The 19,090-nt window shown below is 36.8% G+C and overlaps 1 protein-coding gene across 1 annotated transcript; it reads left to right on the top strand.

Moving 5' to 3' along the window:
* Positions 1-4,375: 4,375 nt before the first annotated feature.
* Positions 4,376-18,629, top strand: LOC117330899 (bone morphogenetic protein receptor type-1B-like). The gene is made up of 11 exons (XM_033889454.1): positions 4,376-4,493; positions 5,780-5,958; positions 6,264-6,378; positions 9,223-9,331; positions 9,574-9,712; positions 10,257-10,449; positions 11,958-12,149; positions 14,580-14,685; positions 15,132-15,307; positions 18,023-18,153; positions 18,473-18,629. Exons 1-11 carry the CDS (start codon positions 4,412-4,414, stop codon positions 18,608-18,610), a joined length of 1,560 nt encoding a protein of 519 aa, XP_033745345.1. The 5' UTR covers positions 4,376-4,411; the 3' UTR covers positions 18,611-18,629.
* Positions 18,630-19,090: the final 461 nt, after the last annotated feature.

The following is a 19,090-nucleotide window of genomic DNA, read 5'->3' as shown; positions in this document are numbered from 1 at the left end:
TATCGTCAACTGTTGACTGAGCACAAACAAAAACGCAATAAAAATACAAGCTTTCGTAAATTCCTCTTAAATTACATAATTGCTACGATGCAATGCTGCAATACAAAATTTTCCAGAGTTAGACATAAATAACTTTACAGTTTTCCACCACTTAAATTAGAATGTTTACGAAGTTCATTAAATATACAAATGTATTAGAGAAATATGTTGATTTAGCATGCTTGATAGTGTAAACAGATTTTAAAATTCCCCAGTCAGCATTTGTAGGGGGTCGTTTGGCGTTATTAAGAGCACGTTTACGTTTACGAATTAATCTTTTGGTTTAATTTGATAGCCAAGGTGGTTCATTGGATCTGACAGCTATTTCTTTATGGAAAATACTGGAACGAGCAGTAGCAACCAACGTATCTGTCAATGTTTTACAGCATCATCAATATCATCAAGTTAACATATTCCAATTATCTAAGTTTTTCCCTAAGTAGATCGTAATTCCCTCTCTCAAAAAGCCAAGTGCGCCGCTTAAACACCTGTTACACAGGCTTTAGAATATTAAAGAAAAAATAGATTGGATAATGATATCTGACCGGTTTCTCAAAAACCACTCTCCAACATAACTTTTACTAATAATGTTGTCGCTACTTGTACAAACTATATCTAACAATGACTCGGGGGGCTTCAGTATAAAACGTCGGGGACTCGACAAGCTGGGAAGGATTGCATGTAGTAAGTATATCTCGTAAGTGTGACGAGTGGTGGTCCAGTAGAATATTTACGTCAAGGTCACTAGATATCACAAAATGGGAAATCCAAGTATCATAAGCATGTTCAATAGATTGAGAGATATGAGACCATACAAACACAGGAGAATTTGGAGGTCGGTAGAAAGTACCATATAGTTTTTTTCTGAACCAAGAACAAGTTCTAGCCAAACACATTCAACAGTAGCGAGCTCTATAGCAAACCTTCAGGGAATATCTTCCTTCATATAAACTGATATACCACCACCGATGCAATTGGGACGACAATGGCAGAATGGATCAGAATAACCAGGCAGATTTAGATCGGATGAAACATCGCTTGAGTTTAGCTTTGTCCCATTAAAGGATAAAATTGTTATGTTACTAAATTCTGTAAAAAAAAAGAATATCTAGTTTTTGTTTAAGGCTTTGGGCATAATATGAACAAAGGGGAAATTATTTCTGTATCAAGCAAACCACTTAAATCTGCGAAGACAGTTGAGGAAGAGGAACTAAAACAAAGAAGCCCAGGATTTGGTTCTATGTCGCCAGATATATATAGACTTTCCGTCGACAATGGGCATGATAGAAGTACAAACGGGTGTAGCATCCATTTTTTGGAATATCGGAATGGCCACTTGAGGAGAAAATTGAAGCAAGTAATAATATCAAAAAATGGCTCGAGTTTAAGTCATTTTAACCTTATAAGAATCAGTCGATCAGTACTATTGTATTGAGATATAAGCTAATAAGTCTGCCAGGAGAAATGCGAGGTGATAGCATGAGCTACTTCTGCACCACTTATAGATATTACACATTCATAAAACGTTAAGACATTAGAAATCAGAGTAATGTAATACACTAGATGTCGAGAAACTGTCGCATACTTTTCACTACGTAAATTGTTGATTGATTAAAAATCACAATTAAGAAAGATGAATGAAACCGTACCCTGTCCAACGTAACACGTCATTTCCAACCGGGAAACCTCAATTAAAAATAGCTAGGTACTTACTTTTAGAGTCAAATGACGACTCTAACTTATTTCTGTCACGACAGCATAATATCTATCGTGGATACCTTTATGAAAGGCTTATCGATTAGAAGAAGTTGAAATAATCAATCTAACATTTTATAATTATAATTTTCAGAGAATCGTCACTTTGTGTATTTGAACCGTGGGCTTGGAATTCGTGCCAAATTGCTTCGAGTATAGCGTCAAATTTCTTTCTATTGTAACGTTTGACCGTCGCTTGATACTTGAACTCGTAAAGTTGACCTCCATTGTACAGCCACACTCATATCAATATAGTATTCATGTACTCAACATATTCTAACTAGTGTCTTTTACAGTGATGGAGCGTTACTTTAGTGCAAATGTAAGTGTCCTTTAAAAGATGGAGACTTATCTATAATTACTCCTATTTCTTTCATTTTTCGATATATCTTTTTGCCAATATACATAGATTTACAATTCCAATAACCTTTTTCACTCCAAAGGACCCATGTCATGTTTAGTATAATGTACAATGTATTTGCTTTGGTTCTGCCCTATATGAAATGATGAGTTATGCTAGTCGAAGAGGGATAACTCGTATATTCCCTACCGATATAGAAACGTATAATATAAAATATCTATATCGATTGAGAATATTTACAATACGTTACGTCCGTAATTTATATCTGTAGTACCAAATGATTTTTTTTCCTGTTTTTGTTCGTTTATTTATTTATTTGTAATTCATTAATCAAATGCATAATGCTGAGTTAGTGACATTCACAAATTATTACTAATATCTACTAATCAAATTGGGATTGTTGTAACCAACACCAAACTGACACTAATGTGTGATATCGTTCAGACAGGGACGTGTACTGTGTCATAATTGATATATTGTTATTATAAGTCCCTGGTTGAGAAAAAAAGGTATATGAACTACGTTGTATAGTGTGTTCCACGAGACACGTGTCTAGTGTTCGAGCTTAATTAATGTAAACATGTCTACGTATTTCTTTAAAACACAGCTTATTGGAATTGAAGAGAATGCACCCACTTTACTGTATACATGCCTTCCTGGTCATGAGCTATTGTCCTGTTTTTCAATATATGTCCATATGAAAACAATTATACATTAAGTTTGGAAAGCGCAATGACTTATTAATTTCAAACAATTAAGTATCTGTAATACCCATCAATAGAAAATTAATTACTGATATTAAGCACAATGACTTGACTTGATTTAATATTTATTTATTTTAACGGTTTTTACACCCGCTATAGCAGCCTTACGGCCTTTCATCAGCTGACAAGAAAAGAGAGGAAAGTGAGTAGAATGGGTTAATAGTGTGGAGTTGAGAAGGAGAATGTAGGGTGGAAGAGAGGGGCATCGTCTGTCCAGAGACATATAGTATATAGGTTTCTGGTCTGTCTAACTGTGGATATGGTGTTAAGTTTTTTGGTGTCCGTCTAAATATACTTAATTAATACTTTGAAACAGAGACCTATATCTCTGTTTGAAATAATGAACATATGCCTTGGGCCGATGTTATATCACCCCTAGCTACGTATATACTCTTCATTATGAGAGTTGGACATTTTCACACGGGACACCATTTTAAGTACCCGTACGACGGGCTGGTGGTTATATAATTAGTGCTGTTGTATATTATTGGTGTCTATACTCGTAAAGCTCTTTCGTCATTATGTAATCTGTTAAGAAATGTTCATATAGAGTCTACTTTCCGTAAAACGCGGCACAATTCCGACATCACTAAACTAATATGCCTCAAATGTGGGAAAGACGAACAGATCTTATCCGACATTATGTCACACAATGTGGGGCCACTTATTCTGTGAGGGACAGGTTTCTGACAGACGTGCTGGACTTGTGTGGGATTGAAATGTTTTTAATTCTAGACAATACATCAGATGAAGGATTTGTCCAAATCATTTTTGGACAAGAACAGGAAGCAATGAGGACTCCAAAACCTTTCAGATAATGGCCACTCGCTTTCTGAGAGCTGCATCACATGCATTTCTCGCAGCCAACGACCAAAGCTAAATCAACAGACACGCGCTCCGCGATGCGAACGCGACAAATTATTTTTTCTCTCCAATCTTGAAAACCATAGACTGTAAAAGAAAATGATTGAAATGTATTTATTAATTTGAATTTCCATGTATCTCTTTATGAGGAATTAAAGAATGAATGAATGAATGGGAATTCGTGCCAAGTCCTTGGGGGCAGAGACCTATATACTAATATAGGTCTCTGCTTGGCGTATTAAGAATGAAATGATATATATTGGTATCAAATACAGAACATAAAATTATATATATTTAAGTTGTTTAACGTTACTGTTTAATTTGTATTCTTATGCCTATAAATCGGTATATTTATCAAAATATATCGGATAAAAAATCATAAATACTTTTATTGTTAATTATTCATTTTCACTTGTAAATTCATGTATTTTAAAAAAAATATAGTGGTTACCAGTATCGTCAATGGCCAAACTGCATGTTTCTTTATTGGTTCACAACAGCATTGAAACGCCTTACTGCGAGTGGGTGGGCCTACATGACTTACAAAAACAAATCCGAACAGTAAGATTAAAAGCGGGAGGATAACGGAACAGCGGGTGGCAATGTGAAGGTCGTTCCAAAAATCAACATGGCTGACAGTCTATATTGGCGAATGTTTATTTACGGTGTTTGGGGTTTGGTGTTACTGGCTATATGTGTACCACAATTTTGTAAGTTTTCGCACGAATTTAAACTGATTACATAAATGAAACGATTTAAACACTTTGTTTAAATAGGTTTTGAGAAGTTCTCTCACAGTCAGTCCGTAGACATCGTGTCTACACCGGGGCTGTGCTTTGTTACGAACAAGCAGCTGATTGTATATTTTTTGGTTCCGTGTAACTGAGTGTAGTTAGACACCGAATTATATGTCATTTATCTCTTTCCAATCTGGTGCTCGGTGTTTGATACTTTTTAGGATATTTGTTATTCAAAACTGTTCTTTTCAATATACTGTTCAATAGAGTCTGTCGTGATTTAGAATAAGTGACAATTTGGTGACAATATTATTGGTGAGTAGTTACTAGTTTTGGAATCCTCGTTCTGCTACTGAGAAGATCTGGGTTCAATGATCTTCGATCCATTAAGGTTTCACAGTTTGAATGGCGAAAAGTTTGGTTAATATTTATATTTTATTTAGTATTCATGTTGCCAAAGGATCAGATCTGAGTGCTCGAACACTGCATGACCTAGAACTCTTTAAACAGGAAGAGGTGACAAATCTGACACCACTGGATATTTTCCACATGGCTGGTGATATCCGGTGACTGAATTACAACTTATATGCATAATACATATATGTACTACATTGCACCAACCTAAAGGGTTTATATAAATAGACATATAGCTTTTCAGATACATATTCTGTCAATTGACATTTCTTTCGTTGTAATATTTTTCTGCTGTGTACCGGTACTCAGTTTGAAAAGATTTGAGAGACCTGCTGTTATGAAAGCTCTAGTGACATCTTCAGACAAGTGCATTTTCAAAGATGTACTTTATAAACTGTAGTTGTCTAGAGAAAATAGGTCGACATGCACACATAATATTAAAGTTGGTGACATTTGATAACTTTATATGTGTGTACTGCATATATAGATTAGCAGAAAAATAGTACTTACATCAAAGTCTAATTCCAAAATTGCAAGTTATATAAAACTATATATATAGATGAATGCTGACCACATGCAAGGGTGGCTATTTTTGTGTTTTAGTAAGGAGGAATTCTGAATATCAAATTGGACACGTATACATTGGTGTTCTCGCTTGTCAAATGATACCACATCATGGGTTTATGAAAAGAAGCTAGTTCTGTTTTTTCATCATAATATTATTAACAGGAGCACATCAGATCCTTGGTCCATGGATCTACTTCTGAACTTAATTGTTAAATTCTGAACATTGTATACTTGTAAATACTGTAGTAATTATGATATAATGTCCATTATGTTTTCAGCTGATGGATTGAGATGCTATTGTGATCACTGTGAAAACAAAGTCCTCAATAACACATGTATAGCAAAGCCAAACACCAAGTGTTTTGTCTCCTTAAGAGTGTCAGTGGAAGAGGATGGAGAAAAATATGAAATTATGACATATGGCTGTCTTCCACCAGATAAAGTCACCATGGACCAGGTATGATGATTCAGAAATAAAATCTTAACAGTATTATTAACCCATGTGGACATAAGTACTACATACATATGCAGTTTGACTTTCGTGAAGCTAGCTTCCACAGAACAAGACTATACTTCCTACTGTCAATTGCTGACATTGTCAATGCTAAAAATGCATATTTTTAATGTGATATTCGAGGAAATGATTACTTTGGATCATTTTCAGATTAAATGATTGAATAGAATATGATGATATAGTAAAAATAATTTGGAGGTGATATTGCTGGTTTTATGTGTATACATATATTGGTGGCATTGTTTCAGTGTAAAGGCAACTTGGTACCTCACGAAGTACCCAAGGTGGTTGAATGCTGCGACTCCCAAGACTTCTGTAACCTTCATTTAAACATCACATACATGGAAACTATACTTCCTGAAGGTATGCAAGGAAATATTTGTGAACATTATCTTATTGGCATATTAAAGTATTATTTATCAGGTTAAATAATCATAAATATTATTATTTATAATAGTTTTTAGCCCACCATCATCAGATGGTGGGCTATTCAAATCGCCCTGCGTCCGTGGTCCGTCGTCCGTCCCTCCGTCCGTCCGTCCGTCCGTAAACAATTCTTGTTATCGCTATTTCTGAGAAAGTACTGAAGGGATCTTTCTCAAATTTTATATGTATGTTGCCCTTGGTGCCTAGTTATGCATATTGCATTTTGGGACCGATCGGAAAACAACATGGCCGACAGGCAGCCATCTTGGATTTTGACCATTGAAGTTTGTTATCGCTATTTCTGGGAAAGTACTGATGGGATCTTTCTCAAATTTCAGATGTAGGTTCGCCTTGGTGCCTAGTTATGCATATTGCATTTTGTGACTGATCGGAAAACAAGATGGCCGACAGGCAGCCATCTTGGATTTTGACCATTGAAGTTTGTTATCGCTATTTCTGAGAAAGCACTGAAGGGATCTTTCATAAATTTCATATGTAGGTTCCCTTTGGTGCCTTGTTATGCATATTGCATTTTTGGACCGATTGGAAAACAACATGGCCGACAGGCAGCCATCTTGGATTTTGACAATTGAAGTTTGTTATCGTTATTTCTGAGAAAGAACTGAAGGGATCTCTCTCAAATTTCATATGTAGGTTCCCTTTGGTACCTAGTTATGCATATCGCATTTTGGGACTGATCAGAAAACAACATGGCCGACAGGCAGCCATCTTGGATTTTGACCATTGAAGGTTGTTATCGCTATTTCGGATAAAATACTGAAGGGATCTCTCTCAAATTTCATATGTAGGTTCCCCTTGGTTTCTAGTTATGCATATTTCATTTTTGGACTGATTGGAAAACAACATGGCCGACAAGCAGCCATCTTGGATTTTGTCAATTGAAGTTTGTTATTGCTATTTCTGAGAACGTACGGAAGGGATCTTTGTCAAATTTCATATGTAGGTTCCCCTTGGTGCCTAGTTATGCATATTGCATTTTGGGACCGATCGGAAAACAACATGGCCGACAGGCAGCCATCTTGGATTTTGACCATTAAAGTTTGTTATCGCTATTTCTGAGAAAGTACTGAAGGGATCCTTCTCAAATTTCATATGTAGGTTGCCCTTGGTCTGTTGTTATGCATAATGCATTTTGGGACTGATCGGAAAACAACATGGCCGACAGGCAGCCATCTTGGATTTTGACCATTGAAGTTTGTTATCGCTATTTCTGAGAAAGTACTGAAGGGATCTTTCTCAAATTTCATACGTGGGTTTCCCTTGGTGCCTAGTTATGCATATTGCATTTTGGGACTGATCAGAAAACAACATGGCCGACAGGCAGCCATCTTGGATTTTGACCATTGAAGGTTGTTATCGCTATTTCGGATAAAGTACTGAAGGGATCTCTCTCAAATTTCATATGTAGGTTCCCCTTGGTTTCTAGTTATGCATATTTCATTTTTGGACTGATTGGAAAACAACATGGCCGACAAGCAGCCATCTTGGATTTTGTCAATTGAAGTTTGTTATCGCTATTTCTGAGAACGTACGGAAGGGATCTTTGTCAAATTTCATATGTAGGTTCCCCTTGGTGCCTAGTTATGCATATTGCATTTTGGGACCGATCGGAAAACAGCATGGCCGACAGGCAGCCATCTTGGATTTTGACCATTAAAGTTTGTTATCGCTATTTCTGAGAAAGTACTGAAAGGATCCTTCTCAAATTTCATATGTAGGTTGCCCTTGGTCTGTTGTTATGCATAATGCATTTTGGGACTGATCGGAAAACAACATGGCCGACAGGCAGCCATCTTGGATTTTGACCATTAAAGTTTGTTATCGCTATTTCTGAGAAAGTACTGAAGGGATCTTTATCAAATTTCATATGAAGGTTCGCTTTGGTGCCTCGTTATGCTTATTGCATTTTGAGATCAATTGGAAAACAATATGGCCGACAGACAGCAATCTTGGATTTTGACAATTGAAGTTTGTTATCTCTATTTCTCAAAGTACTGAATGGATCTTTCTCAAATTTCATAAGTAGGTTCCCCTTGGTCCCTTGTATTGCATTTTTGGACCAGTCTGTCCTGAAAACAACCTGGCAAACAAACAGCCATTATCGTTAAATCTCAAATTTCTTATATAGCTAAGATTTCCTTGTTTGAAAAGTACTGGAGGAATGTCTCAATTTGCACAGATTAGTAAAATGAAGGGAAAAGTAGAGAAAAGATCAATCTGACATGGAACCTATGAAGATCATTCAATGGTGGGCGCCAAGATCCCTCTGGGATCTCTTGTTATAAAACTGTTGTCCCACACCAGATTGGTCTTAATCATATATATAAGCCCCTCACTAGTACTGACATACAGCAGTAAAGGTTCAAGAAGACAATCAAGTGGTTGCCAAAAGCTACCCTTAAGTGGATTTCTTGTTGAGATACATTGTTAAATATTCCTTTATAATAAGGATTTTTTTTTAAAACATTTCACAAAGTTGTATTGTTTCCTTAAAGCTTTAAAATTCTAAATCATTTCAACCAATTAGTGTTAGTATCTTTATAGTGAGATGTTTTCAAGGTGTTTGAAATTATAATATTGGCCTTTTAAAGATAAATTTGGCTGATTAGATTATAGAAAGTTAACTTTTACCCAATCTTGCAGCCGATAATTTCAGATTCAGTTCATCTACATTGTCCAAGCTCATGTATAAAATTGACAAAATGTGAAGAATCTGATCCCAACATGAATATACTTTTACAAACATGTGATTTCTTGCAGAGGAAGGGGTGAATATCAAAGAAACAGATATAACCCATTTGGCTCTCATGATCTCTGTTTCTGTATGTCTCATCATCTTCATCATCACCATCACAATTCTCTACATCAGGTTAGTGTGACAACCAGCACCAAAGTTTAAAGCAGGAAAAGCATTCTGGAAAGTCATTCAGTGCTATTTACTTTATTATCATATCTAGTTTAAAAATTAAAATTTGCAAACGGTTTCAAATTTCTTATGTTCATGTTGGCATAACATAATTTAATTGTTGTATTATGTGGAAATTATTCTGAATTTGCTCTAGATCTATTACAGTGATGTTAAAAAATTTATAAAACTGATAAACATTTTAGACATCGTCGACGTGATGAATATCCAGAGCCATTCCTTAAGGAGGAGCATGACCAGAGTGAATCGTTTATGGGTCATGGGGATTCTCTACGGGGACTTATCGATCACACATCTGGCAGTGGATCAGGATTACCTTTTCTGGTAGGCACTCACATTCTTTTCAGGCTGTAGAATTTTATACTATTATTGGCGATAACGGAGTATGTATTTAACACTGGCGTTGACTGGTGTGCATTTAACACTAGAGTTGACTGTTATGCAATGTACAGGTTTTATTATATTAGAAGCTCCCTTTCCACTGCGAACTTGTTTCGATAGTTTGTGTTGCTGAAATCAACACACAATTTTATCTATCTGGCATACTGGTAAGTGTATGTCAAATAAAAATCTGATATGCTTCTAATGCAGTGAAAATGTTTAATATTATTTCACTGTCCTTCAATAGCCCCGACCCCTAATTTGAATCAGAACTTATGTTTTCATCCCTTGTTATATACACATGATAAATACAATAATGCTATTGATGATTTGACTACGTTTATCTATAATTTTTGTCATCAACTGTTTTTTCCAAGCATTTAATAGAACTACATGTATTTGATCAAGAGACATATTCATTTTATTGATTAATAATGGATCACTCTGTTAAAAAAATAAACCAATACTGATTTTATATCCTTTCTAGATTCAGAGGACAATTGCCCGACAGATTGCTCTAAGCAAAAGCATTGGTAAAGGAAGATACGGAGAGGTATGGAAGGGGAAATGGCGAGAGGAAAATGTTGCTGTTAAGATATTCTTTACCACAGAAGAGGCCAGCTGGTTCAGGGAGACTGAGCTCTACCAGACCGTGCTTCTACGACATGACAACATTCTAGGTAGGGCAGTCTAGATATGTAATCACGGTGTTCAAAATAAGCCGGCGACCGGCACATTTCACCGGCTACTTTGCTCCCGGCGCCGGCTACTTTCAGATGTCTACTTACATATTAAAATGTTGTGAAACATATTCTGACTTTGGGGAGTTCAGGAAACAAATAAAACACAACCTTATTTATATAATATTCAATGATTACTCATCGTTCACTTGTCCATGCTGTCAAAACACCATCGGAAGAAAACAACAAGCTTCTTCACGACACCGATCAATGTTAATCTAGGTATTGTGTGTGATGCTTTTTTCGCGCTGCGATAAAAACGTCTGACTGACCATGAGTTACAAGCACATACTTCCGGTTCATCATGAAACGAATAAACGACTTTTTTGAAGTCTCTTCAAGGAAAAAACAAAAGGGTATGTTATTTAGATGCATTTGAACTGTTCATCGTCGCACAACGGTACAATATAACCATATGATTAACTATGGAGTGCGATCCTCTGAAGAGTGATGATTACCAACGTCTGACGTGATTGACATGTAGTTGGGTCACACTACGTAACTTACTGACACAGAATCGGCGTAATGAATTAAAATTATTACGCACACAATAAAGAAGTAAAATCACAGCCTTTAATAATGTATTTCGTGTTTTATATATCATTTTTCTTTAATTTGCGTTTTTTAAGATGTTCAGTTTCAGTTACGTGATTTGGAACTGTGACCTTTCTATTAAAAATGACACAAGACATGACTGTACAGATATCATTAATTCTTCACAAAAACTTCTAAATAAAACAAAAACACCAGTTGGTACACTCAGAAGTTTTACAATACATATATATATATAAAAAATGTACATGCAAAAAGGTAAAAAGTGCATTTTTTTATTGCTAAATTATTTCCAAAAACTACTGTTATATAGTGGGAAAACCCATATCTGGCCTCTTTGATTTAAAATTTTCCTGGGGGAGACCCCCCATACCCCCCCCCCCCATACCCCCCCCCCATACTCTCCCGCCGCGACGCCTTCGGCGACGCTGTTGGCTGCGTGCCTTTGGCACACATGGTGTTTTTATTAATATTTCTATTGTGCCAGCTACTCTAAAATCTACTGAACACCCTGGTAATTATGAATATTGTTAAGATAGTCATGGGTGGTACGGGTGTATTATTCTGTAAAAATTAGTCAAGTAAACAATAAATGCCTGTCATGTTTTCCACCATATATCTTAAGTGTTATTGTCCTTTGTTTTAGCTTGAAGCAGATTCATTTATGATCTTAACATAGATTATGGTGATTTCGAAAATAGAATATGCTTTCAGAAATTTGGAGGTACTATGAGTCTATTATCATTTAAAAACTGTTAAAAAAGAATTAAACAAAAATGTACTACAAACTAAATTTTTAAAATTTATCTATGATACTGATATCTTATTTATTTGTTGTGAAATGACTTGATCCTCATTGCACAGTGTGAATAGTGTGAAATTGTTTTACATTGTAGGTTTTATCGCGGCCGACATAAAGGGAACAGGATCATGGACTCAACTCTTCCTCATCACCGACTACCATGCCCACGGTGCTCTGTATGACTACCTGAAGATACACATTCTCGATCAGGACGACATGCTAAAACTTGCCCACACTGCCTCCTGTGGCCTGGCACATCTGCATACCGAAGTGTTTGGCACAAAAGGTAAATTGTGTAAAAGTGGAGAGTATAGGTCACCTTCTAGCGCAGGCTGGTGGGCATTCCCTTTAGCCTAGTTTGAATCCAAAAGGGGGCATGGTATTTTTAGTCCCCTGCCGTTTGGAAAACGGGGGGGGGGGGGACTATAGATTTACTCTCCGTCCGTCCGTCTGTCTGTCTGTCTGTCCGGACAACTCCTTCTAAAGTACTACTACGATTTTAAGTAAACTTGGTATACATGATCAGTATAACATGTAGTTGTGCATCCCACATTTCTTTTTTTCGAAGAACCATTTTTAATGTCAGGATGCCTTTGGCACCTGTCGTTATAGTCATGGTAGGAAAATGTTGTTAGTGACACTTATGTTTCCGGCTAACAACTTCCTGTTTCTGTCATACAAATGATATACATCCGCAGCCTAATATAGTTCCAATTTTGATAGCAATTATTGACATGATTTAACTGATGTAAACCGTGTTTACTGCAATTATTTAAAATGAAATATGAATGTTTAGTGTTCTAGACTATTTTAGAGTATAAATATTAACATTTGCCTCGTCAGTGTATGCAATTTTGTTGGAGTACGTAGTTCTGTCTCGATCCTGCCTTGAAAACGAAAGTAAAAAAATCAGTTTGATCGTCGAGGAAATTTACATGCATTCACAGAGAAACTATCCACATGTCTTAGACTCATATGTTCATCCTGAGTTCATATGCAGGAACATTTCATATAAGCCTAAAACCAACCCTATTTACGTAATCAAATGCACCCGAGCATTCCACGAGATAACTTCAGCTGTCACGTGACTCATCACTAATCGGCCATAATGGCGGTTATTAATGTAACGAAACCAACAACCGTTCGCAGTTTCATATTCATTTCTATGTCGCTAGAATACGCAAGAAATATCACCAGGAATTGAAGGCAAGTTGTAACAAACTACATTGCCATTTTTCGTGAGGATTTTATTAAATAAGGTTATTATTTGTTTATTTGAAAAGAATCTAATGATTATGATCTGTGACTGATGTACTGGCGTCGATGTCAAAACTAGATATGTCTCGTAGGACGACACGACCGCAATTTTCTATCCGAGTTAAAATATGTTACTACGGGTCATAAAATAGATGTTTGCTAGGCCTAATTAACATCTTATAGTATAAATAAAATTAAACAAACTTAGGCTGTGTACATCTTGGATTTTATCTTTGGTTGTACAACAGGTTCTGTTAATAGACCGATTTGTCGTTCAGTTGATTTTTTTCAAAGTTTACAAGCAGCTTTACTGATTCAGGAGTATATCAATAATCTTCCACAAGCATTAAAGAAATAGGGAAAGAACTATACTCAGCTATTGGAAAGTTGTCAGCAGATAAATATGTTATACACGTTTTCTTGAATATATATAGAATAGGAATAACCAGATTAAGACATTTCATCTGATACAAATGTAACTGTCTGACTATAAAATCCAATTTTATATTTCTTATTATATGACTCCAGACCCTGACGTTTCTCAGGGCCTTTGGCCCTTTGTTCAAAATGGCCGCAGGCTTCTAATTGGTTGAGGCTTGTCCGGACAATTCCTCCTAAAGCACTACTTCAATTTTAATGAAACTTTGTATACATGATCAGTATAACATGTAGTTGTGCATCCCACATTTTTTTTCCGAAGTAAAAATTCAGAAATGCGAGTGAAAATGGTTATATCTCGTCACCTGGCGAGTAAAATAGCTCAAAGTCATAGGTCATTGAGGTCAAATGTCACTTTTTTTTTCTAAATTAGAGCTTGTCTGGGCATAACTTCTGTGTTATTTCACCTACGTTTAACCAACTAGGTATACTTATGTATTTTTGTTTTTGTTTTTTTAAATATTTGTTGTCCGCAACCTGAAATATTCTTCCTGTTGTTCTCTTGGGAAAACTAGTTTAATATATCTATTGAAGTTTTGTCGAAAATAAATGGGTAATAAATAGGTGCACTCCTAGGTCAGGCAGGGGACATCCTTGTTTCATATATACTCATTCCTTTTACAATTTCACTACAAAATGTGTTCTGTATAGAACTTGCATGATTTCGGCACATCTATATAAGGATTGTACAAGAGACAACAAAGGAATAGTACCTTTAAATTTGAAGTAATTGATAAATCAGTATATGCCAAATCATGTATGCATAATTACATACAAATGCATTTTCTGCTGTTTCATCCTGGAATTCTGTAGAATTGTTAAAATATAGACAGGACATGTTTAGTTTATGTATAGATAATTTTTCTGGTATTCAAGAAGGTAAACAATTTCCAATTTTTTTCTGAGATATTTGGATCTCCAGTTCGTATTATTAATGTAATACTGTATTCAAATAGTAACTTATCTATGATGCATGACATTTACTGGCATTTTATCTTTGATTATGCAAACTGCTTTTCAGGAAAAGCTGCTATGGCACACAGAGACATAAAAAGTAAAAACATCCTGGTGAAGAAAGATGGCAGCTGTTGTATAGCAGATTTAGGACTCGCAGTTAGATACATAAGGTAAATTACAAAACTAACAAGTAATCAATGATTAAAGGTCAAGGTCATTTGGGTCCAAAGGTCAAAGACAAAGTCGATCTCTGACTATGACCCTGGCTCTTGATGAGGGAGGTTTTGAAATAAAACAAATCAAAACAAACAAATGAAGATTGCACCAGTATTTACATTTCTGTTAGCACAGCAAATATGGAGGTGGAAGGATGGTTCCATCAGAGTAAATGTAAAAAATGTATATTTTTTCTTTCTTGCCATTGTTTTTGAAGTCCAAATGTCAACTTCAGCTATTGGGTACAAGACAGGGCCCTTGCTGACACATCAGTGTTCTAGTTTCCCGTGAACAAAAATGAAATTGACCGAAAGACCATTATGCCTTATGTCTGGCATCTGTGTAGTAAGAGTTATCTTTCCTGGAACATCTTGTGAGACATACCTACTGTGTATTACAGTGAGACCAATGAAGTGGATGTGGCCCATAATTCACGTTCCGGCACCAAGCGTTACATGGCTCCAGAGGTACTAGATGAGACCATGAACAAGACACACTTTGACTCCTACAGACAGGCAGACATGTACTCTTTTGGTCTGGTGTTGTGGGAAATCGCCAGGCGTTGTGTATCTAATGGTAAGTGTCTTTTGGTCTGGTGTTGTGGGAAATCGCCAGGCGTTGTGTATCTAATGGTAAGTGTCTTTTGGTCTGGTGTTGTGGGAAATCACCAGGCATTGTGTATCTAATGGTAAGTGTCTTTTGGTCTGGTGTTGTGGGAAATCGCCAGGCGTTGTGTATCTAATGGTAAGTGTCTTTTGGTCTGGTGTTGTGGGAAATCGCCCGGCATTGTGTATCTAATGGTAAGTGTCTTTTGGTCTGGTGTTGTGGGAAATCGCCAGGCATTGTGTATCTAATGGTAAGTGTCTTTTGGTCTGGTGTTGTGGGAAATCACCAGGCATTGTGTATCTAATGGTAAGTGTCTTTTGGTCTGGTGTTGTGGGAAATCGCCAGGCGTTGTGTATCTAATGGTAAGTGTCTTTTGGTCTGGTGTTGTGGGAAATCGCCCGGCGTTATGTATCTAATGGTAAGTGTCTTTATGTCTGGTGTTGTGGGAAATCGCCCAGCGTTGTGTATCTAATGGTAAGTGTCTTTTGGTCTGGTGTTGTGGGAAATCGCCCGGCGTTGTGTATCTAATGGTAAGTGTCTTTATGTCTGGTGTTGTGGGAAATCGCCCAGCGTTGTGTATCTAATGGTAAGTGTCTTTTGGTCTGGTGTTGTGGGAAATCACCAGGCATTGTGTATCTAATGGTAAGTGTCTTTTGGTCTGGTGTTGTGGGAAATCGCCAGGCGTTGTGTATCTAATGGTAAGTGTCTTTTGGTCTGGTGTTGTGGGAAATCGCCCGGCGTTGTGTATCTAATGGTAAGTGTCTTTTGGTCTGGTGTTGTGGGAAATCGCTCGGCGTTGTGTATCTAATGGTAAGTGTCTTTTGGTCTGGTGTTGTGGGAAATCACCAGGCATTGCGTATCTAATGGTAAGTGTCTTTTGGTCTGGTGTTGTGGGAAATCACCAGGGGTTGTGTATCTAATGGTAAGTGTCTTTTGGTCTGGTGTTGTTGGAAATCGCCCGGCGTTATGTATCTAATGGTAAGTGTCTTTTGGTCTGGTGTTGTGGGAAATCGCCAGGCGTTGTGTATCTAATGGTAAGTGTCTTTTGGTCTGGTGTTGTGGGAAATCGCCCGGCGTTGTGTATCTAATGGTAAGTGTCTTTTGGTCTGGTGTTGTGGGAAATCGCCCGGCGTTATGTATCTAATGGTAAGTGTCTTTTGGTCTGGTGTTGTGGGAAATCACCAGGGGTTGTGTATCTAATGGTAAGTGTCTTTTGGTCTGGTGTTGTGGGAAATCACCAGGGGTTGTGTATCTAATGGTAAGTGTCTTTTGGTCTGGTGTTGTGGGAAATCGCCCGGCGTTGTGTATCTAATGGTAAGTGTCTTTTGGTCTGGTGTTGTGGGAAATCGCCCGGCATTGTGTATCTAATGGTAAGTGTCTTTTGGTCTGGTGTTGTGGGAAATCGCCCGGCGTTGTGTATCTAATGGTAAGTGTCTTTTGGTCTGGTGTTGTGGGAAATCACCAGGGGTTGTGTATCTAATGGTAAGTGTCTTTTGGTCTGGTGTTGTGGGAAATCACCAGGGGTTGTGTATCTAATGGTAAGTGTCTTTTGGTCTGGTGTTGTGGGAAATCACCAGGGGTTGTGTATCTAATGGTAAGTGTCTTTTGGTCTGGTGTTGTGGGAAATCACCAGGGGTTGTGTATCTAATGGTAAGTGTCTTTTGGTCTGGTGTTGTGGGAAATCGCTCGGCGTTGTGTATCTAATGGTAAGTGTCTTTTGGTCTGGTGTTGTGGGAAATCACCAGGCGTTGTGTATCTAATGGTAAGTGTCTAAGTGCATCCTCTTTTAAGGATGGGCATTAAGAGAACAAGTTAGCTATGTACTGATCTTGTTTTCAATCAGCACAGTTCATAGAACAGTTCAGACATATTCTATTTTACATTTATAACTTTGTTGATACATTGGGAATAGCTGAATCTGACACAACAGGTAAGATCGTTTTTATTTTACATTTGTAATTTTGTTAATACTTTGGGACTAGCTGAATCTGACACAACAGGTAAGATCGTTTTTATTTTACATTTGTAATTTTGTTAATACTTTAGGATTTGCTGAATCTGATAGAACAGTTAAATAGGGAACAACCAACCAATTGAAAAAATATATTTTTGAAACAGCCCCTGTGTATAGAACGTTGAGCCAAGGATAAAATGTCTGGCAGCCACTGATTGGCCAGTATGTTATGAAGTGAGAAAATAGATATGTAGCCTGATAGGTAACTATCAATAAGAAATGTTGATATAAATTTCTTAAGTCCGATTGGTTTTTTTCCCAAAAGTTCACGTAATAATAGTAAACAGGTAAACATTTAAGATTTTTGAGAATTTTTACTGCGAAATTCACCTATTTTCAAAATGGCTACCCTGGAGAAAATTTGAGCTGAAGGACCCAACTTTTTTTTTTTATTAGGTGTTATATGAGACCCTAAACTTTTGTTATAAACCATAATCGTCATATTCAATTCAAGAATTTGAATGAAATAATCCAAAACGTTAACACTAAGGTCTATGGGAAAACAATTGGTTGGTTGGTCTCTTAAAAGATATTCTATTTTACGTTTATAACTTTGTTAAGACTTAACGACTAGCTGAATTTAAAAGAGATCATAGAATTACATTAATTTAATGGTGGTTAGGACAAACAATTACTGATACAAGTTAAGCTGATATCTATTTTTGTAATAGGTCATGTGGAGGAGCACCAGGTCCCTTACTATGACTGTGTACTCAATGATCCTAGTTTTGATGAGATGAGAAAGATTGTGTGTGTGGAAAAAATACGACCAGCTATTCCAAACAGATGGTCTTCAGATGAGGTAAGCTTTCTCTTGAATACTTGTACAGACAATGACTGTCACTTTTGTTTCTGTTGTACAAGTTATGTGCCTGCAGTGATGCTACTACATATATTTTGAAATTTTGGTTTATAAATATAATTACTATAGTTTTTTTCTTATTATACACAAATATATTGACATTGTAAGTTAAAATTTTAGAAAGAATATAGTAAGAGTACATAATTACACTTTAACCACATAGAGCTTGTTTTTCCATCTCCCATACAATATTTGAAAGAATAATTGTTTGAGCAAAACTTTTTGAGATAAAATATTAAAATAACAATTTAATTTCCAGTACCTACGAACAATGTCAAGAGTAATGCAAGAATGCTGGGCACACAATGCAGCAGCTAGACTCACAGCTCTCCGTGTGAAAAAGACTCTGGGTCGACTTAGTGAGCAGCTTCAGAAATCCACGAAGTCAGACAGCTAGGACTGTGTGTGTAAGCCTCCTAGAGGAACTGCAATTCTGACCCCCAAGGGGCCTGAGGGGCGGGGCCCAATAGGGGAAATTGAGGCAATTCCTTTAAATCGCTACTAGTCATAAAGTTATGAAAGGATTTGAACCGAATTTGGTCAAAAACATCATAGGGGGAAGGGGAACAGATTTTGCATAAATGGTGACTCTGATCCCTGAGGGGCCAAAGGGGGGCATGGCCCCATAAGGGAAATAGAGGTAATTCCTTTAAATCGCTACTAGTTATAAAGTTATGAATTGTTTTTACCACAATTTAGTAAGAAACATCCTTTGGGAAAAGGGAACAGATTTTGCATAAATGGTGACTCTGACCCCCAAGGGGCCAAAGGGGCGGGGCCTAATGGGGAAATAGAGGTAATTCCTTCAAATCACTACTAGTCATAAAGTTATGAATGGATTTGAACCCAATTTAATAAGAAACATCCTTTGGGGAAG

The sequence above is a fragment of the Pecten maximus genome, chromosome 1 (assembly GCF_902652985.1).
Source record: "Pecten maximus chromosome 1, xPecMax1.1, whole genome shotgun sequence".
Classification (NCBI taxonomy): domain Eukaryota; kingdom Metazoa; phylum Mollusca; class Bivalvia; order Pectinida; family Pectinidae; genus Pecten; species Pecten maximus.
Note: the sequence above shows the minus strand (reverse complement) of the source record. Positions and strands in the feature narration are given on the sequence as shown.